At 47.3% G+C, this 25,034-nt stretch overlaps 1 pseudogene and 2 gene segments (V, D, J or C); all 3 read right to left on the bottom strand.

The window, feature by feature from the left end:
• Positions 1 to 265: 265 nt before the first annotated feature.
• LOC109261590 (immunoglobulin lambda variable 5-39-like) lies at positions 266 to 15,807 on the bottom strand. The segment is given in 2 exon segments: positions 266 to 618; positions 15,696 to 15,807. Coding segments are annotated over 2 exon segments (399 nt in total).
• LOC109261449 (immunoglobulin lambda variable 5-39-like) lies at positions 8,944 to 9,493 on the bottom strand. The segment is given in 2 exon segments: positions 8,944 to 9,281; positions 9,403 to 9,493. Coding segments are annotated over 2 exon segments (384 nt in total).
• A 3,299-nt stretch (positions 15,808 to 19,106) lies between the features above and the next one.
• On the bottom strand, positions 19,107 to 19,751 carry LOC128772652 (immunoglobulin lambda variable 1-40-like; annotated as a pseudogene).
• Positions 19,752 to 25,034: the final 5,283 nt, after the last annotated feature.

Below are 25,034 nucleotides of genomic sequence, written 5' to 3'. Positions count from 1 at the left end.
TTGCATTGAATACTAGACCCCTACCTCCTTCCATGTAATTCAGAAAAACATAGATCTCATTTTGTCTGCATGTCTTTTGACTTTCTAGGTCTCTGTTGATTCCCATATGTTCTCTATTAAATTTCTTGTGTGTCACTTCAAACTCCTCAAGGACAGGTCTCACCATAGAGGACTCTCCCCTACAGGAGCCTCCACAGAAGCTTCTCAATAAAAGAGGCTCGGAGGCAAGGTCTGTGGACCCAGGGGTTTTGGTCTCACTTCCTTGTTATCTGAGACACTGTGAGTAACCAGAGCTGCTCCCACTGCCATGATATATAGCACAGTAATAGTCAGCTTCGTCCTCAGGCTGCGGCCCAGAGATGAGCAGAAGCCCTGCATTGGCCGAGGCATCTTTGGACCCAGAGAAGCGGCTGGGGACCCCAGGGCCCTGGTGCTTATTTGAGTCTGAGTAGAACCTCAGTAGATACTGGGGAGAGGTCCCTTGTTTCTGCTGGTACCAGTATATGTGGTAGCCGCCAACGTTGTAGCCACTGCTCAGGGTGCAGGTGAGTCTGGCTGTTGTTCCCGGAGATGCAGACAGGGAGGACGGCTGGGTCAGCACAGGCTGGGACAGGGAACCTGCAAACACAGACACTCGTCAGTGATAGAACCTGAAATGCAGGCAAAATGTCCCAGGATGCTGAACATGGCAAGCATCCTTTGAGATCCCCCTGTGTCCCTGAAGCCAGCCCCTACCTGTCCATTGAGACAGAAGCATGAGGAGTAGAAGAGTCCAAGCCATGGTGACATAGACCCTAGTACCCACACTGGGCTGGGCTGCCCCGGGCCTCCTTTTCTCCTCCACCCTCTGCCACAGGAGGAGCTGTCCATGCAAATGAAGTCCATCTAGTGACTGCCCAGCCCCTCCCTGAGCCCTGGTGCTTCAGCCCAGATGAAGGACACACCCTGGGGACGATGGAGGTTGGTTTCACCACTGGGGAGAACCCTGGGAAGAAGCACCTGCATGCACAACGCACAGGTCCCTGCTCGGGGGACCTTGCCACACCAGAAGGGACACACGTGCCGACTTCCCATGAGGGAGCCCAGAGCCCAGTCCCCAGGCCCAGGTTCTGAGCAGTTGTGAAGACACCACAGGGTACTCCCAAAGCGCCCCCTCTTGACTGACAGGCACATACTCACTGTGTCCAACAGCCCTGAGAGCCCAGCTGGCTTCCTCAGCTCCTTTTGTTCACACATCCTTGAGCTGAATCATGGCCAACGTGATCCCATAATACTGCCCTTGATGACTGCAGTGTTTTTCATGCTCAGAAGGAGTCCTGGTCTCTGTGAGTTGCAAACATTACCTCCCGTTAGTGGTAAGTTGTTGACATCTGGCAGAAGATACTGCAGACATCATTTCCCTGCACTGGTGTGCGAGGTAGCATCTGTAAACCTTGGGAATGTTTTTCGGCTCCTATGCATTGTAGCGATGGATGCCAACGAGTGTCCAATAAATTGGGTTTTGTTTTAATCTGCGATTTTTTAGCTCATTTATTGGCTAAGTGATTTATCAAGGAAAGGGAAAACAATGAATTTATCTTTGATGAAGTCCAATGTATCAGTTTTTTTATGGCTTGTGCTAATGGGGTCTTATCTAAACATGTTTATACAAACCCTAGAGCCTGATGACTTTTTCCATTTTTATGTTTACAACTGTATACTTTACAGTATGTCAATAAGCCTTTTAGTGAATTTTTTTATGAGGTCAGAGTTTTCGGTGAGATTCATTTCTCTCGATGGATATCCAGTGGTTCTGTGGACATTTGTTCAAAGGCCATCCTTCCTCCTCTGAAAGGCTTCTGCACCCTTGTCAATAAGGTTTTCTTATCCATAAGTATCCATAAATATTTCTTATCCATGCTTTTGTGAGTTTGGTTCTGAGTTTTCTGTTCTGTTACATTGGCCACTGTGTCTACCTTCCATCCACACCACTCTGTCTTGTGATAGGAATTGAATTACTCTTCTCTACAAGTTGGGAAGAATTGTCATCTCTACTATATTGACTCTTCTAATCCTTAAACACAACATATTCCTCCACGGTTTTGGATCCATTTTGATCACATTTCCCTGCATTGTCGAGATTTCAGCATCCATGTCCTGTACATGTTTTGTTAAATATTCACCCAAATACTTCATCATGGAGTGGTTTGAAGTGTTATTTTTACCTTGTTTTTCAAAAGTTTATTGCTCGTATAGACGCAACTAAATGATCTTTCTACGTTGATCTTGTGTTCCGCCACATTCCTGAAATTGCTTATTACCCTTTGAATTCATATATTTACATACATATTCATAGCTCCCTTTGTATTTTTCCCGTATACCATCCTCTGGCCTGAAAATAGGGACAATTGGCTCTTGTTCTCCTTAGTCTGTATGCCTCTCATTGTTTGACTTGCCTTATGCTTTGGTCAGGCACATCCAGTCCTATGGCTAACAGCAGTGTTGAGACTGGACATGATGACCTTGGTTGCCACCCTGGGGGAAAAGCTTTCAGAGCTTCACCTCAGTGTGTGTTAGCTGTGGTGTTTCATCATTTTCTTTATCAAGCTGAGGATGTGCTCTTCTATTTTCATTCTCTGACAAATGTTGTCTTTTTCATTCATTCATTCATTCATTCATTCATTCTCATTCTTTGTCATGAATAGGTTTTGCATTGTGTGAAATGCTTTTTCTGTATTGATTGATAAGACCAGGTTTTTTAAAAATAATTTTTAAAATTCAGTGTATTCATTTATTTATTTAGAGAGAGAATGATAGCTTGAGCTGGGGATGGGGAGAGAGAAGAGGAGAGAAAGGATCTCAAGCAGGTTCCATGTTGTCAGCGTGGAGCCCCATGGAGCACTTGACCTCAGGAACCCTGAGGTCATGACCTGAGCTGAAATCAAGAGTCCTATGCTTAACTGAGCTAACCTGGTGCCCCATATTTTTTCCTTATTTAGTCTGTTAATATTGGAGATTACATTGACTGATTGTTTAATATAAAACTGGCCTTGCATCCCCACAATACACCCCATTTCATCGTTGTGTGTATTTCTTGTGATACATGTATATAACTGAATACTATTTTTTTTATTTTCTTTGAAATAGTTTTCTACTTATTTGTGTGACATATTCCATTTTTTGTCTGTTTTGTGCTAGGGTGCTTTTGACACCAGCTACTGAATGACAATCTTAGAAAGAATGATTTCTGGGGCACCAGGGTGGCACAGCATACTATTCATGATTTCTGCACACGTTGTGGTCTCATGGTTCATGGCATCGAGCCCATCAGAGGGTTCTGTGCTGACAGTGCAGAGTCTGCTTGGGTTTCTCTCTCTCTTCCCCTCTTTCTTTCTCTCTCTCTCTCAAAAACAAACTTGAAAAAAAAGAAAGAATTCTTGCCTTAACCCAGTTCAGCATATTGATCCACAAGCAAGGAATATCTATTTATTCGTTCCAGTTTTCTCTAATTTCTCTTACGATGCTTTGTAGTTTTCCATATACAAGGCTTTCAATTTTTCCAAAATACATCCTTAAGAATTGCATAATTATATCACTATAAATGGAACTGCTTTTATTTTTATATATTGATGGTTTATTGCCTCTCTGTAGACTACCATTTATCTCCTCATTCTGTCTTTGTAACCAGAAGGCCAGAATTGAAGCAATCAGACCCAAACCATCTGCGACTGAGCCCTAGAGCTGATTGGGAATCAACACCTTTTGTTCTCGGACATCTCCACTGAATATTTTTTTTTTATCTCTCAGAAACAAAGTTTGCATTTGAAAACATGAACACGGTGAGAATGGGTCATCAGTGTAAAAATATAACTGAAGGAAAGGATATGACAGTGTCACATCATCTGTCTCTGGGACAACGGAGGGTCTGTTGAAGATCTGAGCACAGAAGTCACCCCCTGAGCCACCTGAAGGGTAACGTCACCAGACCCAGAGAGTGAAGGGAGATTTTGTCTCACTTCCCAATGGGACTGATGCACTACATAAGCATTAGCACTATCGTGGCATATGAGACAGTAATAGTCAGCTTCTCCTCATGCTGGAGTCCAGAGATATCAGAAAACCTGAACTGGTCAAAGCATCTTCGGATCCGGAAAATGATAGGAGACCCAAGATCCCTGGAGTGCATCTGACTCTGATTTGAATCTCAGCAGAAACCAGGAATGGCTCTTTGCCTTCTGCCAGTGCCTATATATGGTGTCACTTCTCAGGGTGTAGATGTGGGTCAGCACAGGCTGGGAGAGGTTTGCTTCTTCCAAACACAGACACTCCTGTGTAATGGGGCAGGGATGGAGGTGAAGCTGCTTGGGGGTCTGATCCAAAGGGGTTGACAGAGGGGCAGGGGACTCCCCAGTTGTCCGAGAACCAGAAGGGAATGTGAGGGGACTACATGCAGCTGTATGTTCTGTCCATTTTCCTCCCGAGGGATGGAGCCTGGAGATAGGAAACTACAGCAAGATCACTTCTAGTTTCCTCTGAAATCCTAACGTGGAGATGGAGGTCAGACCTGAAGAGCCAGAGGTAGAGACTGAGCGTCTGAGGGACACGGGAACAGATGGGAAAAGAGGAAGGAGGGTTTGGGGGGTGTTGGCAGGGAGAGTCTGCAGGATCTGGTCCAGATTCACAATAGCTGGTTCAGACAGAGGGCACTTTGACTAAGACTAGGGTTATTGTCCATATATCACCTGTGGGTACATCAGTAGTGACACAAAGCCCTTTAAGGACCACATGGTGACACTGATGTGTAGATGAATGTTTGCTGGGCAGCACGTTCAGGTGCAGACACAGTATTTATTTCTGTGCATCTTCTCCAGACCCCGTGGGGACATGCGGTTGGCCTCTGTTATGTCAACTGTCAGTGTCTTCCCGGGATGCCCAATTTTTTCTCACATTACATTCAAACATGAGCATTTCTATTTTCCCTGTTCAAGGAAAGATCTTTCTGCAGAAGAATCCCATGTGCATTTGTCTCCAGGTAAGTTTCATACTGAAAAGATGCTCGGAATCATGATCTTTGTGCACAGGTATTTTCTCTCGCTTGCTCGCTATCTGAGACGCTGTGAGCAATGAAAGCCACTCCCACTGCCATAAGCTGTAGCACAGTAATAGCCAGCCTCGTCCCCAGGCTGCGACCCAGAGAGGAGCAGAAGCCCTGCCTTGGCCAAGGCATCTTTGGATCCAGCGAAGAGGCTGGGCACCCTGGAGTCTTCTCCATTCTGAGTCTCCCCCTTAAAATTTCTTGCAGGATTTGTTTAGTGGTCACAAATTCTTTAGCTTCTGTTTCTCTAACTCTTTATCTCTCCTTACATTCTGAATGACAGCCTTCCTGGAGGAAAGATTCTTGGCTACATATTTTTCCTATTCAGCCCATTGAGTATATCCTGACATTCCTTTCTGGCCTTCCAAATTTCTGTGGACAGATCTGCTGCGACCTTGATCTGTCTTCCCTTAGAGGTTAAGGACCTTTTCCCCCATGCTGCTTTCATGACTCTTAGTTTTTCTGTGTATTTTGTGAATTTAGCTATGATATGCCTTGGTAATGGTCATTATGTGTTGAATCTAATTTGTGCTCCCTGTCCTTTTGGATTTTGATGTTTGTACCTTCCCTAGATTAGGGAACTTTTCAGCTATAATTTGCTCACATATATGTTCTCCCCCTTTTTCTCTCTCTTCATCTTCTGGGACGCCCATGATATGAACGTATTCCTCTTAGTAAGTCCCTGAGTTCTCTAAATCCTGTATTGTGATCTTTTGCCTTTGTTTTTCTCTTTTTTTCGGCATTATTATTTTCCAGAATTTTATCTTCCATAACACTGATTGTGCTCTGTTTCATCCATCCTCACTGTCATGGCATCCATTCAAGATTGCATCTCAGTTATAGCATTTACAACTTGGGCTTGACTAGATTTTAGTTCTTTTGTCTCTGCAAAAAGGGATTCTCAGGGGTCTACTATGTTTTTTTCAACCTCAGCTAGTATTCTTATAATCATGGTTTTAAATTCTAATTTAGACATCTTACTTATATCTGTGTTGATTACATCCCTGCCCATCATTTCTCCTTTTACGTTCTTTTGGGGTGAATTTCTCCATCTTGCCACTTTGGGGAAAATTAATAATAAATTAAAATTAAAAATTAAAAATTAAACAAATGTTTAAAAATAAGCAAAGAAAGGAAGCTAGATGCTAGATGTGTTTTCGTCTGCTTGATAAGAGATACTTGATGGAAAAGAGAAAAAAGAGAAAAGAAAAACAGTTTACAAATTTACAATATTTTTTAAAAATTAAAATTATACAAAATGAAGAAAATAAAACAGAGTAAAAAGTTTTGTTCTTTTTTTATCCAAGAAAGAAAAGAAATAAAAACAACAACAAAAACTGGAGCAAACAAAAGAACAAACGAACAAGCAAACAAAATGAAATTGAAAGAAGCTAGATCCAGTTTCTCCTAGAGCTGAAACTTTGTAGCACAATATGGTCCCCAGATTCAGCCCATGGAAGGGGTTTGTCTTGTTCTGGGGGATGTGTCCAGAGGTTGCAGATGGATAGGGCTCTTTGTAATGGCTCCATTCTCCATTTAGTGGTGCTGCTTCGCTCACTGGGGTGGGTAAGTGTGGGTCTGCTACAGGCTAAAATGGCTGCATCCTGCTCTCTAGTCTCCTGAGCAGAAAAATGTCACACCCTCTTGGATGCGCACCCTGTCACCTCTCCTTTGTCTCAGGCTTCTGTCCATTCCCCACCTTCACACTCTCTGTGTTTATTTATTTATTTATTTATTTATTTTGAGAGAGAGAGAGAGACAGAGTGTGAGCGGGAGAGGGGCAGAGAGAGAGATGGAGACACAGAATTGGAAGCAGGCGCCAGGCTCTCAGCTGTCAGTACAGAGCCCTATATGGGGTCGAACCCATGAACCATGAGATCATGACCTGAGCCAATGGTGTAATGCTTAACCAACTGAGCCATCTAGTTCCCCAGAGCTTAGGTCTTCAAAGCATTTAGAGCACTCAGCACTTCAAGAAGACACATGTGTTAGTATAAATTGGTCGCGGAATAAGTTAGATTGATACTAGGTAATCTGTCAATCTGAGGAAAACTTCCATGAAACAAGGTATACTGTAAAGCACCCCTCAGTTCCCAACCCCATGCCACATCCCTCCTAGGGATTAGTGTGGCTGCAAGAAACCAAGGCCTAGCCAGAATAAACTAATAATAATAATTATTATTATTATTACTATTAGAAATGGATGTGGATTTCTCTTTCATCCTGTATGACCTTAATATCTTGGCTTTATGACTAGTGAGCATATTCTGCCTGGTGTTCACAATCTGGAAAATGTACCTGTTTGGGTGCAACTCTTTGGCCAACCAAACAGACTGGAGAACATTCTCCCTCTGTCTGTCTATGCCTCTGTCTCTCTCTTGGTCCAGATGAGCCTGCTGTTGGGGGAGTTAGTCATGAGAGATTCCAGACCCTAGGAAACATCTGTCACCTCAACCTTCAAGTTTGTTTGTGCTGGAAAGTCTATTCCAGGAGCACCAGCCCGGTGTCCCAGTTTAGTGGGCTTGTGGCACCGTTGTGTCATAATTACCCGTGAGACTGGGGATGCCATTTTCACTACAGCCTCCTTACCACCTGTGCAACAAAGGTTTTTGCTTTCTTAGACTAATTTAGGAGTAAACTTTGGATTGTTGGGCAACCCATTCAGGTGTAGGCCAGCAGCATGGGTGGTGAAAGAATTCACCCAAGCAGAGCAAAGGAGATAGAAGTTTAGAGAATACACTGTAAGGGAGCAGCAGGCAGGACAGCAAAGCAGAGATGGTCTCCCAGAAGGCAGTGGTAGGGGCTGTGGTCAAGAGGGGAAGGTAAGGAGGTGTGAAATATTTGTTTTTTTTTTTTTCCTTTTTTGGTACCTGTGTCTGGGTAGGAGTCAGCTAGGGCTTATAGATATTTTCAGGTGAGTTGTCTAACGGACCTGTTTGCATCCAGCCCACTCGTCACTGTGGGACCTTCTACCATACTCAGGTGACCATTGCTCAAGCCTGTCGCCTAAAACTGGCCTCTATGTTCCCGCTTGCTAGATCAACAATGACAAATCCTTGCCATTTGGGCAGAGATCTCATCTTCAGTAGCGGCTCATGTTGAACAGTGGGGGTGTGCTGTCCATACATAACCTTGTCTGTCCGTCTGGGGTTCTGTGCAGTTATAGACCAGAGCATGGTATTATACTAACATGCTGACAGGTGATTTGAATGAAATTCCTTGGTGGCCTGGTCCATGGGATTTAGGAGGAGGGGATCCTCTGGTGCCCTGGGCTGGAATCCTTGTTGAACCATCATTCATATATGGAATTGTTGCATTCTGGGAGACACAAACTTAAAAAGTGGATTGAACTGGGCGGGGGGTGGGGGCAACAATTAGGCATATGTGTATTGAAGCCACAGGTCCTAAGAGAGAAAGAAGGCAGCGTAGCCATGACCAGGTTTCTTTCCAGGAAAACCATCCTTATGTTGCCAGGTCCCAGGGGGAGGAAGTTCGTTCAATCAAACCGTAGACTTTTTTTTATGTTCCCTGATTGACCCTTTAGCAGGACACAGATACCCTCTGGGCTTCAGCTACGAGATCTAAACTCAGTCATTTCTGCAAACCAAATGTGACTAAAACCTCCAACTGGGTTTGTATAATCATAAAGGGTCTACATATTGTAGACCCTGGGGCATGTGTATTGGGCTCTATTCCCTCACCTGTGTGCACTCCTAGGATGCCTGTGCTGTCTCAGGCAATAACACTGTGTCACTCCTTCCTCCTCAAAGACAGGTGTTCCCACAGTGGTGTCCCATACACAAGCCTCCACTGAAGCTTCTCAATAAAAGAGATGCAGGGGTTTTTGTCTCACTTCTTGCTTATCTGAATCACTGTGAGTAACGATAGCTGCTCCCACTGCCATGATATATAGCACAGTAATAGTCAGCCTCGTCCTCAGGTTGCAGCCCAGAGATGAGCAGAAGCCCTGCATTGGCCGAGGCATCTTTGGACCCAGAGAAGCGGCTGGGGACCCCAGGTCCCAACTGTGTACTGGAGTAGTAGTACAGGAGATACCGGGGATGGCTCCCTGGATTCTGTTGGTACCAGTATATGTAGTAGCCTCCAATACTGATGTCCCTGCTCAGGGTCCAGGTGAGTCTGGCTGTGGCTCCCAGAGATGCAGAGAGGGAGGCTGGCTGAGTCACAACAGGCTGGGACAGGGAACCTGCAAACACAGACACAGCAGAAGGAAGACAAGGGACAGGGTACATGAGATTAAGGAGCTGAGCCACAGGGATTTGACTCTGGCTGCGGGCCCACCCTGGTGCCCTGCATCCTGTCCCTACCTGTGCAGTGACAGAGGAGCACGAGGAGGATGGGGATCCAAGCCATGGTGACACACAGAGACGCCCTTCTTAGGCCACAGAGCTGGGGCTGGATTGCCCCTGGCCTGTCTTATCCCCTGTCCACAGGGTCACAGAGGAGGGGCTGCTCATGCAAATGAGACCCACCCCTCCCTCTTCTCCATGTGCACACACAGGGTCTGTGGTCTTGGACTGGAGACTTCCTCATGCACTGCGTTCCCCCTGGGTGGGCCTGGAGGCAGCAGCTGTGGGGACCACACAGGCCCAGGTCCAGGGACTCCTCCAGGCCCTGACGGGACACACCTGCCCTGTCCCCACAGGAAACAAGGGGGCCCAGACCTGGGGCCTCCTGTCAGTGCAGGGCTGGCAGCTGGATCCCCCGTCCTGCAGAAACCCTTAGACACGATCACACAGCAGCCCCTGCTGCTCTCCGGGAAAACGTCTCATTCTTTCCACTTTCTCGTTCTTTCCCACTGCTCCCAATGCTCTCCTTTACCTGCGTCCCTGATGTTTGTGCTTCCATCACGTGAGACAGACCCTTCAGAGAAGGATGGAGGTGCAGTCCTGGTGTTCTCTCCCTGAACCGGGTTTTTCCTTGGGCGGGGCTATAGTGGGAAGAACAGGAGCAATCTTGACCCAGGACAGTCTAGGAATCCCAGTGGAGCTGATGACAAGATGCAGGGAACAGAGAGCAAGGTATCTGCCCCCACAGGGGTCTCCTAGGGGGCAGGCTGACTCTGGGTGATGAGTGAACAGGAACCTGGTGAGCGGTCACAAACCTTCACAGAGAAGAACACAGATTATGGAAATTTGTGCCTTTCTGGAGCATGGCAGAAAGGACTCCACAAACTCTGATGAGGCTGCTGAGGGTATGGGGACTGAGCAGGGCCCGGGAGTCCAGTAGGACCACTGCGGGGCCATCCTGCAAATTCCTATCCCTGTGCTGGGAGTCTTTTCATTCCAGCTGGGCTTCTCCTGGTCAGTGCTGCTCATTAGAGGTTTAGTTCTGCAGGAAGTTCTAAGACAGATTTTGGGGCAAAGAGAATTAGAAGGCAACCCTGGGGGATGGTTGGGGGAAGATGACAGCAGAGAAAACAGGAAGGGTGAAATGGGTTGTGTCCCCAAGTGGGACAGAGGGAGGTAACTGAATGGACCGCAGGCTGTGGGAGAGGGAGTGATGGTCCAGAGAGTTAGGTGGCTAGAGGATGATGCCCACAGAGACAGGAATGCCCTGACTGACACAGGGGAAGTCAGGTGGGAGAGCAGATAGAGGGCAGGTGATGGGTCTGTTGTCCCCGTGCCAAACTGAGACCACGGTGTGACATGTTGAGAGGCGTGGAAACATCACAGACAACCAGGGCTGCAGCGACACGTTCTGTCCCCCATAGGAAGGATGTGGGTGTACAGTATTTGCCTGACTGACGACTTGGCCTGCATAACTTATTCAGTTGGTCTCCATCAGCAGATTAGTGAATGACAACATGGCTCTTAATGTCATTTGAATAAGCATCTCACAGGGAGCAGGTTGCTGAGGTTGCTGACTCTGACCATTTGTTGATATATTTAGGTGCTAAACCCCCTCCCCTTCATTATATGTGCAGATGTGGAAAGGAAGCCCAGTCTTGGGGTCACACTGGTGAGATGGACACACACTGGGAGAGATGGGATGGGCACATCGGGATGAACCACTGCACAGCAGAATCAGGCTAGGGAGCCTCCCTTCCCATGGTGGTGTTGACCATCCTCCCCCTCGCTTGCTCCCCTGCTGCTCAGGGCTGAGACATTCTGAGCCCTGCTTGCACTTCTCCATAGATTGAGATCACTGTGGAATGCCACTACCCGGAGACAGCATACAGTGCTAATCTGCCTCATCCTCAAGCTGGCCCCTGTGATGGTGAGGACGGCTTTGTTCCTGGAGATGGACCTGGAGAAGTGATCAAAGACCCGAGACAGGTGATTGTTTGTGGTAGATAAGGGGGTGGGCACCCCTGCCTGGAGTCTGTTGGTACCAGCCAGGGAAGTTACTGATAGATACTGACCCAGAGCTAGAGCCACAGGTGAGTGTCACCATGCCTCCTGCAGACACTGACTGTGATGGCTCTTGGATAACCACAGTATGAGAATTGGTTCCTAAAACCAAAAGCAGGCACATGTGTTATTATGAGAGGCAAGGGTCACCCTGAAACCTTGATTTTATGTGCCCTCCAAGAAAGCAGGGTCTCTTCCCCTGACCTGACCCATAAGCAAGGAACCTGAGAAGAAGCACCATCCAGGCCATGGTGGGGATCCTCACAGGTCTTGCCCCCTCAGGTTCTTGGGTTGGGTTGGGGTCTCCTCTGGGCCTTTTCATGCCTGCAGACCTATGAGGAAGAGAGGTGCTTCATGCAAATTAACTTCCTCTCTTTTACTGCCCCTTGGTCACCCTGATGTCGCCTGGGGGAGACCTTGAAAGAGGCATATATTGGGACTACACAGAATCAATGACTGCAGGGAGCCTGGGACACTGAGTGACAGGGTGACATCTTGCCCCGAGTCATCTCCTCCATGTCCCTGGTGGCCTCAGTCTCAAGTGTTTTCCCTGGAAAGGCAGACTGAGGGCATGCATCTGCTTCTCATATCCTGCCCATGCTTCTAGTTCATTCCACATGTACCCCATCCCTGGGAATATTTTCTGCCCTCCCCAGTGAAATGGCCTCTTGTCTCTTTGGAGAAACTTAGTGGTCAGTCCTCCAGGAGTGAGTCCACTGGAAATTTCAAAGCCCGCGCTGGGTATGAACAAACAGGGTCTCTTCTGACTCAGTCCTAGTCCCTGTCTCCTGATAGCCACGGGGCAGAAGACCAGAGGTGGGGGAGTCTACACCAGAGGCACCCCAGGCTGTGGAAGTCATCCTCATTTGCTCTTGGAAGCCATCTATTATCTGAAGTAGCAACAATGTAACTGCTGGTTTTGAGGGGAAGGTAATGATATCACCATTAAATTATGAGATTTCTCCAAACATCAGGGAAAAAAAGAATCTGAACGAAAATGGCACTGTCTGAAAACATTGTGTGACCATCCCGAGGCATTATAAAATACCCTTGCCTTGTGTAGTCGCTATGCAGCAGAAAGAACCCAAAGGGTGGCCGGGGAAATGGAAAAACATACAATTTCTGGAGAATAGGTGAAAGAAAAGCCACAAAATTGGACTTCATCCCACTGTGGAATAAGAATGTGATCCAATGCTCATTTCTGAATGGTTAGTAGATTGTTTCGTGATACGTATACGGCCATTGCTTTCTTTGCCATCAACTGTGTTCAGAGACTTAACTCACATCAGACGTGAAGATTTATAGTAAATTCGGGGCACCTGGGTGTCTCAGTCCGTTAACCATCTGACTTTCGATTTCAGCTCAGGTCGTGATCGCACAGTTCCTGAGTTCAAGCCCTGCATCGGACTTTCTGCTATCAATGCCAAGCCTGCTTCTGTTCCTCTGTTTCCCTCTCTCTCTGCACCCCCTCAAAAATAAATAAATGTCAAAAAAAGATTCATATTAAATCCAATTCTATTAGCCAAAATTATTCTTGAGACAGTGGTTAATGTGTAATTATATGCATCAGATTTCAAGATGAAGAAGAAGACCTAAAACTTAAGAGAAAAGTTATCAATTCACATCCGTCACTATAAAATGCTGAAGCACATGACAAGTCACAGAATAATCTGAATCTTATCTGTGACTATTGCAGATAATGGAAGCTGTGTGTATTATGTATTTCATCCAGAATTCTGATATCCAGTGTTTTCCACAACAAAAGTAACCTTAAAATGTCCATACTACCCAAAACAATCTATAGATTGAAGGCTTCCTATGAAAATTCCTATGATATTTTTCACAGAAATAGAAAAAAAAGTCCTGACTTTTGTATAGAGGCAGAAAAAGACCTAAAATTGTCCAAGCTTTCTTGAGAAAGAAGAATAAATATCTGGAGGCACCATACTTCCTGCTTAAATTTATAACTAAGTTCTAGGAATACAAACAGTATGAAACTGGCCTAGAAAGCCACACATAGATAGATGCCACAGAATACAAAGACCAGAAGGTAATGCAAGTTCCCCTTGACCACCAGGGAGCAAGTACACTGAAAACAGGGCCTTTGCAAGGTTCCTAGAGGAGAAGTGACACGGAGTTTGGAGGGGATTCAGATAGGCATATGCATGAATCATACAGCAGGTGACCCAATCGAGATCCTAAGGTTCTCACTGGTGTTCCTGACACACTCTGGGAAAGTAAGCTGGTATTCTTGGACACCTTGCAATGGGACACGTTGGTACGCATGCCATGGTGGTCAGCATGCATCCACATGGTCAATCTGGGGTAAGAAGCCCAGCCTACAGACTCTCTCAGCCGCGTCAGGCCACATCTGCCAAGAGCCCCCATGGGAGCTGCCCTCTGCCCTCTGCTGCTTCCTGCATTGGCATGGGTTCCTGGGGCCTGGCTCCTCTGCCATTCCAGATTACCCATTCCCCTGTTGGGTGCTCGGGATGATGAAAAAGCTCTGGAAATGGACAGTTGTGGTGGTTACAAACATTGTGAGTATACTCAGTATCTCTGAATTGCACAATACAGAGTGATTAAAATAATAAATTTTGTTGTGTTTATTCTCATCACTATAAATTATCAGTTCAAAATCAAATTATATGTAAGAAGCTGTACTAATACAAATATCCTTCTTGTCCTGGTATGTGGTACCCTATTCTAACTTATCATCATCAGTAAAACTTGACAGTAATGTTTAAAATTATTTTTCCTATAGAATCCACATATAAATGAGATCATATAGCATTTTTTCTTTCTCTGTAGGGCTTATTTCTCCTAGGGTAATATCTGGCAGGTTCGTCCATGTTGTCACAAATGGAAGAACTTCTTTCTGGAGAGACATAGGACTGGACTTCTTTGTGCACAGATAGGGGGCATCCTGCCCTGTCGCCCCACAGCCTCTCTGCTGCTTGGATCACTGATGAGCCCTGATGTCACAGGAGAAGAGAAGAGCACAGAGTCAGGGCCTGGGAATTCAGGAAACCAGCCACAGTGGTACCCAAAGTGCCTGATGGTGTCAGCTTTGGTAAATTCACATCTGTAGGATCTACTTCCCACCTTCCCAAGAGCAGACCCAGCATTTTGTAGCAATGATGGAGCCCTGCATGTTGCCTTCACAAGCACCACTGAGAGTTTTGCTGACAACTAAAGTTTCTCCCCTGGCTAACCACCCCCCGCCCGACGTCACAATTTAAGGGGCAAGTAGCTGGCCTGGTTGCCCAGCCAGCTCTGTGCCTGCTATTTCTTCTGTTGTGAGTCTTCCCTGGGCACCAATCTTATTTAGTACATCCTACCTGGAACACACAGCTATTCAGCCAGCTCTGAGCACAGGAGATTGGAGGGAAGGGTGCCTCTGCCCCAATCCCTGGAGGAACAGAGTCCACATTCTGGAGGACTGTCCACCTGCTGCAATGGTCCAGACTCTGATTAGAAAACTAAGACAGTGGATGTGCCTTTGTAAAGAGAAAGAGGGCCAGCTCAACATTCTCTGAGCTTTACACTTTAACCACCAGACAAAATGTCTGCAATGTCGTGGCTTTCTTTGTTGCCTGTTTGTTTGTTGGCTTGTTTGTTTTCATGACAGTACAAAGAGTTTGAATAGGACACAGATGAGGAAGGGTATTGTGACCTAGAAGCTACTTACAAAGACAGTGAGTGTGCATTCAAGTTATTTTCAACTGGAAGAGAGTCAGAGTGCAGGGATGTGAGCAGGCTGAGATATTTGTCCCACTTCCCCATGAGTTCGTGTCACTGTGACCAGCACTACTGTGCCCGATTGCACAGTAATAGTCAGCCTCGTCCTCAGGCTGCAGCCCAGAGATGAGCAGAAGCCCTGCATTGGCCGAGGCATCTTTGGATCCGGAGAAGCGGCTGGGGACCCCAGGTCCCAACTGTGTACTGGAGTCTGAGTAGTAGTACAGGAGATACCGGGGAGGGCTCCCTGGATTCTGTTGGTACCAGTATATGTAATAGCTTCCAACATTGATGTCCCTGCTCAGGGTGCAGGTGAATCTGGCTGTGGCTCCCAGAGATGTAGAGAGGGAGGCTGGCTGAGTCACGACAGGCTGGGACAGGGAACCTGCAAACACAGACACAGCAGACGGAAGACAAGGGACAGGGTACATGAGATTAGGGAGCTGAGCCACAGGGATTTGACTCTGGCTGCGGGCCCACCCTGGTGCCCTGGATCCTATCCCTACCTGTGCAGTGACAGAGGAGCACGAGGAAGACGGGGATCCAGGCCATGGTGACACACCCCCTTCTTAGGCCACAGAGCTGGGGCTGGACTGCCCCTGGCCTGTCTTATCCCCTGTCCACAGGGCCACAGAGGAGGGGCTGCTCATGCAAATGAGACCCACACCCGCCTCTTCTCCATGTGCACACACAGGGTCTGTGGACCTTGGACACAGAGACTTACTGATGCACTGGGTTCCCCCTGGGTGGGCCTGGAAGCAGCAGCTTTGGGGAACACACACAACCCCAGGTCCAGGGACTCCTCCAGGTCCTGACCGGACACACCTGCCCTGGCCCCACTGGACGCAAGGGGCCCAGTCCTTGCTTTCTGTCAGTGGAGGACTGCCCACCTGGATGCCCCTGTCCTGCAGAAAGCCCCAGACACAGTGTCACAGTGCCCCCTGCTGGTCTCTGGGTGAACCTCTCCTTTCCCACCTCTGGCTTCCCTGATGCCTGTGTTTCCATAACCTGAGAATGACCCTCCTGGGAAAGAGAAAGGTCCTGCTGTGCAGGAATTTGTTCTGTTCTCAGTATAAGAGGTGTTTATATCCTGTTTCTAAAATCACTTATTTATATTGTGGGTCTAATCTTCCAGGTAGGAAAGGTCTACATGATGCCCAATGAAACCCTTTGAGGGGTCTCTACTTAGGCACTCAGAACCATAATACTCATAAAATTACCAAAAGACAGAGGACATACATACAGGGGTACTGCCCATGTGCATGTGCGGTGTGCACGGGAATCGGGACAAAGAGGTCTGAGCACAGCTGTGGTATGTAAGGTGGGATCTTGTAAGGTGACCCAACTGATGTCCCTGCAGAAGGGAGATAGCCCTGGGTCAGAGGGCAGAACATGTGCCAAGGCCCAAGAAACAGGGGAGGGTGGTGGCTGGTGACCCTGGTGAACATGTCTCCTGGAGGGAAGAGAGATGGACCAGCTGAACACATGAATTCAGATCTCCAAATGGAACAGAAAGACCTGGAAAATAAGTATCCATTTACTTAAACCCGAAATCTGTGTTTCCCCTTTGGGAAAGCACGTGAATGTACATATTGTCACAAAGGCCAAATAGATCCATAATGATACTTCCCATGCACTTGCTAATCCTGCAGATCTGACCTTTTATCCTCACGTTATTATGTCTTCTAATCCTGAGTGGTCCACACGATTGTCAGCGGAAACCCAGCTCTTGTCTCTTCAGGGACCAGTGACATGGTATTCAGGTGATGGGTGACGCCTGGGAGCTCAGGGTTGGGGTGTCACTAACCAACTGACCTGAGGCACTGTGCAACTCCAAGGCTACTTTTCCATGCTGACCGGGAATAAACAGCCTCCCCCTCAGCCTGAACCAGGGATGTTCAGGGAAGCCAGGCTGCTTGCCCTGCATCCAGAAACTCAGTGGAGACCCCAGAGGGCTAGATGTTTGTTCTTCCATTGAAATGAAGTTTGAGAACATGGCTCAGGTGTTGCTGAAGCCAAGCTTCTGCCTCATTGCCAGCAATGTTACTGTGTCCAGTATAAGAGAACTTGGCCATCATTCTAGGACCTTGATCACAGACGGTGGCCGAGTCAGCCCTGCCTGGCTCACAGACACTCTAAAGGGACCCAGAGGAGTTTGAGCAGGACAGGAGTCCACTGTGAATGAGAGTGAGGGTTTGGAGCAGAGCTGGCACATCTCCCACCCACCTTGGATGAGGCTGGCTCTCAGCTGTGTGGGGAGGGAGGGAGGTGAGGAGGAGAGGGGCCCAGGTCATGATGGACACGCAGACTCTGACCTCTAAAGCTCTGTTACAGAGACTGGGCTCCCTAAAGTCTCCTTGTATCCAGAAATTCCCATGTGGGTAGAGTTGCTGCACTCAGATACGCCCTTGCTGTACGTCTGTCCAGCTCCCGTGCTCTGGGATTTCACAGGTGGAATGAGCCAGAGGAAGAAGAGAGGAGCTAACCTAAGGGCACAGGCAGCCTGGGTGGTGATGAGCCCCAAGTCCTATCAGGTGAGTATCCTCTAGCGAGCACACTGATGGCTGGCCCCTGGTGGCCCTGACTTCTGTCCCTGATTGCTGGCCAAAACCACATGGATTATTCCATTCTATCCCACATACCTTCACACCCTGAAAACATGCTGTCCTCTGTGACAAAACTGGCACCCCAGTTAGAGGCCCGTGGTTGTCTGGACCCTCGTTACTGAGCTGCTCCTGATGGCTGTCAGGTGCTGTGTCCACAGCTCTGGGCTCACCCATGTGCTTCATACACATGCCCACAGCACCCCTTTCTGGCTCCATTACAGGCAACAAAGCACGTGAAAGGCAATGTGAGTATCGCGTCTGGGGGAAGAAAAGGCCCTCTTGACTCCTGCCAGCTCCACGGCCCCCTCCTCAATAATGGGGGAGATCCCTCACCTCAGGGCCCATCACTAGGCTGCAACCTTCTCACCCCCACCCACCCTTCCATTCCCTACAGCAGCCTCCCTAGATCCTGACCCTCCCTCATGGGTTTACATGAGTGGAGGACAGGGTGACCAGAGACCTGGCCCCTGAGGAATGATGTGTCCTGCGGCTGGCATAGCAGGCAGACAGAGCCTGGACCGGCCACATCCCACGGCTTGGGAAGGCTGGGGCACTCCTTCTCCCTCTGACCCCAGTTTGCTGAGCAGGGTCAGACCCCACGGCCCTCCCCTGGATTCCTCTTCTTCTACTGCTTGTGGGAATGGGGGAGCCCATCAACAAGGACCACAGGGGAAGGGATTGGAAAGAGGCACCTCTGCCTTGTCAGAAAGAGAGAGGTGGCTCCCTGGGACCGACCTCTCAGCACAGCTCTTCCAGCAGGACCCGAGCCTGGACCCCTGACCTGAGGAGGAGGGGTCTGATGGGGACACAGTCAACAGCCTCTGCCTGGTCCCCTCCTCACGCTCCCCTCTGGCTCCTTGATCATCTATGCAGCACTGAGACATCATCACAGCACATCAGATTCGGGGGTTTCCTGTCAACCCCTCCAATGGTCCAGGTCCACCTCACTGCCTCACCCTTGGTGACACTCCAGAAACATCTTATTTGTGTTGCTATTCATACTTCTTTGTCCTCTTTCTCTCCCAGGACATTTTCAGCAACATGAGGACGTAGACTGTCCCTAGCGCACTCACGCAGAACCTAAGCCCAAGGGTCATGCCTGGCACATACTTGGTGTTCACCAGAGGTTGTGCAGGGACGCATCTCTGTACAGTTGTCTATCCTGATCAGGAACACATGGAATCTGCCTGCTTCTGACCCAACGGGGACTCAATTCCCAGGACAGCCTGCCCCCAGGTGTGCAGTAAATCCTGCCCAACGGAAGAAAATCAGACAATGTTTTGCAGAGTAGGGTTGGGTTTACGGGCACAATTTGGGAGAACAAGGACACTTTTTCTAGACAAAATTCCCTAGCCTTGTCTAAGACTCCACTATTAGAAGAAATGAACAAAGAAGCAACTCTGTCAGCCAAGGGGTGTGAGCTGCACAGGAAGTCCCATTGCTGAGGGGACAGCAGGTTTGGGTCTCCCTTCCCCACAGGCCTGGAGCAGTGTGTGAGCTTTGAGACTGTGGTCCCACACTGAGCAGTAATAATCAGCCTCATCCTCAGCCTGGAGGCTAGAGATCCCCAGGGAGGCCATGTTCCCTGACCTGGAGCCTGAGAGTCTGGACAGGACCCCCGCGGGCCGAGCACTGCTACCATAGATGACAACGTTGGGGACACTGCCTGGAAGCTGCTGGTACCAGGACACACCTCCAGCACCAACATTGCTGCTGCTTCCGGTGCAGGAGATGGTATCAGTCTTATTCACAGGCTAGGACACTGCAGATGGCTGAGTCACCACCGACTGGGCCCAGAACCCTGCAAGTCAGAAGAGAGACACGGGGTGAGAGAGAGGGGTCAGTGGACAGGGCCCATACATGGTTCCACAGTCCTCTCGTCTCCAGCCCCGATCCCAACCTCCAGCCACCTGTGCAGTGAGCCAGCAGTGTGAGCAAGAGAGGAGCCCAGGCCATGGTGGAGACCCCTGCTCAGCAGTGTCCTCAGTGTCCCTCATCCGGGCTCCCCGAGTCTCTCTTATTGCCTCCAGCAGCCCAAGGGGAGGGAGAGACCTTTCAGGCAAACCAGCCCCCTCCCCCTGGCTGGCCAGCCCCAGCCTGAACCCTGAAGCTGACCCTTGTCTGGAAATCTCACCCCAGGAGGGGATGGAGTGAAAGCTGTGGGGCCTGACCTGGGGCTCCCCAAGGGCCTGTGAGCACCCACATGCTAAGCCACAGTGAGAACCAGAGCCAGGTGGCTCCCAGCTGGGATCACAGCACACAAGGCTCAGAGACAGGCCTCAGCGCTCCCTGCTGCCTGAGACCCAGACATGCCCATATATTTGGTCTTGCCCACAGAATACTTAAAAACATCAATAGACTTTATGATTTATTGTCACAGAAGAATTTAGTGGAAATTCCATAGTTCCCAAATACACCAACCCCCTCCACCACCATGTCTTTCCCATCATCCAACTCTAGCCTGAGTGTGGTCACTTGTTATACACCATGAAGCAACACTGACAAGTCATTGTCACCCAAAGTCTATATTTACAAGAGCAAAGCTCACTCTTGACGTTGTTCACTTAATAGGTTCAAGAGCTATACACTGATATATGTCCATTTTAGAACCACAAAGAACACTTCCACTCCCACAAAACACCTCTGTGCTCCAGTTGTGCATCCTTCCCTATGCTCAACCCCTTGCAACCACTAATTCTTTTATTGTCTAAATAGATTTGTCTTTTTGGAGAATGTACATCCTTGGAGTCACACAGCGTGCAGCCATTACACTTTGGCTGCTTTCATTTAGCAACATGCAACAAAATGTCCTCTGTGTCTTTTTATGTCTTGGTGCCTCATATCTTTGTAGCTCTGATCAATATTCTATCGTTGGGGTTTCCTCACCTGTCACTTCCTGAAAGGCATTGCGATTGGCTGCTGCCAGGTGTGGGCAGTTATGCATAAAGCCACTGTCCACATACTTGTGCAGGGTTTTTTTTACACATTGTTTTTAACTCCTTTAGGTAAATGCAAAGATGCATGATCCCTGGATTTTAAAGCAAGACAATGATCCGGGGTTTTGTTTGTTTGTTTTCCATTTTTGGGTGTAAAAAAATTTTTTTTATTTACATCCAAGTTAGTTAGCAATAATCATGATTTGGGGAGTAGGATCCAGTGGTTCATCCCTATATAGAACAAGCCGTGCTCGTCCCAACAAATGTCTTCTTAATGCCCCTTGTCCATTTAGCCTATCCCCCCTCCCACAACACCTCCAGGAACCCTTAGGTTGTTCTCTATATTTAAGAGCCTCTTATGTTTTGTACCCCTCCCTGTTTTTATATTATGCTTGCTTCCCTTCCCTTATGTTCATCTGTTTTGTATCTTAAATTCCACATATGAGTGAAGTCATATTATACTCGTCTTTCTCTGACTAATTTCACTTAGCGTACTAACCTCTAGTTCCATCCATGTTCGTTGCAAATGGCAAGAATTCAGAGAATCTTCAGTTTTAAAAGAAAGTGCCAAAATCTTTTCCAAAGTAGCTGTACCATCCTGAATTCCCCTCACCAATGAAATAGAGTTCCGTTGCTCCACATCCTGGCCAGACGTTGGTGTCATCCTGGTTTTGATTTTGGCCATTCTAATGGGTATGTAATACTATGTCATTGCTGTGTTTTTGTGCAATTTCTTACTGACATATGATGTTGAACAGCTTTTCTCAAGCTTATTTATATCACATGAATATCACCTTTGTTGAGATAATCTGCAGTTTTTAGATTGACATTGTTTCCTTACTATTGAGAAGTCTTATCTTTTAAATTAAAAAAAAAACCCAAATAGTTCTCTCCTTAAATCACCTTCAATTTGCAGTAGAAAGGAATGTGTATAAAGAAGACTATGCCCCAAATTTCCTCCTTATTGCAGTCCTTTGTTGGATGCAAATATATGTCACATGTATTTTGTGACTTCCCTGAAATAAGAAGACATGTATCCAAACGGAGTCTTTACTCCCCCTCACGGATGGTGAACATCCTTCTTGTACCTAAGGGCTCTCAAAACACCCTGAACAGAGCTTCAGGGTAGATGGAAGAGCCATTCTCCAGCCTACATGCTTATAAGTATCAGACTCTCCTCGTCCCCATCACTTTCTGAGCAGCAGTAACTGCAATGGAGACGTTGTCCACAGAGATGATGAGGGGCCCTCACAGGGTCACCAGCTGCTCAAGAGGAAAAATGAATAAAGGTGAAAAGGGAGAACTTTTGTTGTAATACAGCGGCAACGAGTTCATCCCCTGTTATGGTGAGTCTGGGACTGGGAAGGCCTTTTACATTCTGAGAGGGGGTCAGAGGGAAAAATCATGGAACCACCCATCAGTCAGCTAGTGCGTGTAGGGTTCCTTTGCAAAAGTTAGTGACCTTGACTAATCCCATTCAACAGGTTTCCTTCTAGTTCTGTCGATTTCTTTCTTCATTCTGCAGAAGCTTTTTATTTTGATGTAGTCCCAATAGTTTATTTTTTCTTTGATTTCCCTTGCCTGAGGAGATACCCCTAGAATAATGTTGCTACAGCCAATGTCAGAGAGATAACTGCCTGTTCTCTCTAGAATTGTTATGGTTTCAGGCCTCATATTTAGGTCTTTAATCCAGTTGGAGTTCATTTTTATGTATGGGGGAAGAAAGTGGTCTGGTTTCACTCTTTACATGTAGCTGTCCAGATTTCCCAGCACCATTTGTTGACAAGACTTCTTCCCATTCTGTATTCTTGCCTCCTTTGTCAGACATTAATTGGTCATATAATCTTGGGCTTATTTCTGGGATTTCTATTCTGTTTCATTTTTTTGGTCTATTTTTGTGCCATTACCATACGGTTTCGATTACTATAGTTTCCTAATATAAATGGAAATCTGGAATGATGATACCTCCAGTTTTGGTTTTCTTTTTCAAGACTGTTTCACTATTTGGGAACTTTTGTGGTTCCATACAAATTTTAGGACTGTTTGTTCTAGTTCTGTGAAAAAGGCTTTTGGCATTTTGATAGGAATTGCCTTAAATCTGTAGATTGATTTGGGTAGTATAAATAATTTAACAATATTTGTTCTACCAATCCATGAGCAGGGATGTTCGTTCATTTCTTGTGTCATCTTCAATTTCTTTCATCAATCCTTTATAGTTTTCATAGTAAAAGTCTTTCACCCCTTCGGTTAAGTTTATTTTTGGGTATCTTATTATTCTCGGTTCAATCTTCAATGAGATTGATTTCATAATTTCTCTTCCTGTGGCTTCATTATCAGTGTATAGAAATGCAACAGAGTTCTGTACATTGATATTGTATCCTGTGACGTTACTGAATTTATTTGTCGGTTCTGACAGTTTTTTGGTAGAATCTTTACAATTTTATATATGTAGGCAGGCCGATCAGAGAAGATGGCCACATAGGAGGATTCTGGGCTCACCACGTCCTGCTGATCACTTAGATTCCCCCCACATCTACCTAAATAACCCAGAAAACCGCCAGAAGGCTAGCAGAATGGACTCTCTGGAGTCAAGCATAGACAAGAGGCCCATGGAAGAGGGTAGGAAGGGTGGAGAGGCAGTGTGCCCTATGCAAACTGGAGAGAGGGAGCAGGGGTGGTGGAGGGGCAGCCAGCCCATCCAGCAAGACAGAGCCCCCGAGTCTGGCTTGCAAATTGGAGGGGCCGGATTCCGTGAGTTCTGACACCCAGCAGGACTTGACATCTGGAATATTAAAAGTCAACAGCCCTGCTCTCGGCCAGTGGTGGGGGGGCAGGAAGACACCAAGAGGGAGAGTTGTTGAGCCCCAGCAGACAGAGTTCACCTCCCGGGGAACAAAGGCTCTGGCCACCGCCATCTCCCTCTCCCATCCCCAGTCGAACTCCCTAATGGAACCAGTTCCTGTCACCAAACTTGCTTGCACCACGCAAACACCCAACACTGTGCTTCTGTGGATCCATCCCTTTGATGAGTCTGCCTGCTCCCCTCCTGGTGCTGCAGGGACCCTCCTGCAGGGGACCACCAACAGCAAACCGAGCTGAGCCTGTCCCTTCCGCCCTGGTGCACTTTTCGGATGCACCCGGGCTAATATGCTAGATCCCATCTAAGCAGCACCGCTAGCCTGGCAGTGTGCAAGGAGCCCAGTCAGGGGCCACACCACTCCATAGTGAGTCCTGTCCCTGGGAGAAGGGCAGATAAGGTACACATCAGTCTGACTGTTGCCTCAGGGGTGAGCTGGGGGCAGACATCAGGTCTGCGGCCCCTTCCACCAACACAAGTTACTCCAGACAGTACAGAGGAAGAGCCCTGCAGTTCCACACCACTCCAGGGACTATCCAAAATGATGAAATGGAAGAATTCTCCTCAAAAGAAACTCCAGGAAGGAGCGACAGCTAACGAATTGATCAAAAACTGTTTCAGCAATATAACGAAACATGAATTTAAAATAATAGTCATAAAATTAATCTCTGGGCTTGAAAAAGGTATACAGGACAGCAGAGAATCTATTGCTACAGAGATCAAGGGACTAAGAAACAGTCATGAGGAGCTAAAAAGTGCTATCAATGAGGTGCAAAGTAATATGCAGGTGACCACAGCTCGGATTGAAGAGGCACAGGAGAGATTAGCTGACTTAAAAGATAAAATTATGTAAAAAGAGGAAGCTGAGAAAAAGAGAGACAAAAAAAATCCAGGAGTGTGAGGGGGAGAATTACAGAACTAAGTGATGCAATGAAACACAACAATCTCCGTATAATAGGAATTCCAGAAGAGGAAGAGAGAGACAAAGGGGCTGAAGGGGTACTTGAACAAAACATAGCTGAGAACTTCCCTGATCTGGGGAAGGAAAAAGACACTGAAATCCAACAGGCACAGAGATCTCCCTTCAGACGTAACTTGAATCGATCTTCTGCATGACGTATCATAGCGAAACTGGCAAAATACAAGGATAAAGACAAAATTCTGAAAGCAGCTCGGGATAAACACACTCTAACATATAAAGGGAGTCTGATAAGACTACTGATGGATCTATCTACTGAACCTTGGCAGGCCAAAAAGGAATGGCAGGAAATCTTCAATTGATGAATAGAAAAAATATGCAACCGAGAATCCTTTATCCAACAAGCCTGTCATTCAGACGAGAAGGAGAGACAAAGGTCTTCCTAAACAAACAAAAGCTGAAGGAATTCATCATCACTAAACCAGCCCTACAAGAGATCCTAAGCGGGATTCTGTGAGAGAAATGTT

Source organism: Panthera pardus, unplaced genomic scaffold (genome assembly GCF_024362965.1).
Source record: "Panthera pardus isolate Hobbes unplaced genomic scaffold, ASM2436296v1 HiC_scaffold_227, whole genome shotgun sequence".
NCBI classification, from domain to species: Eukaryota; Metazoa; Chordata; class Mammalia; order Carnivora; family Felidae; genus Panthera; species Panthera pardus.
This window is presented reverse-complemented; position numbering and strand designations above follow the sequence as displayed.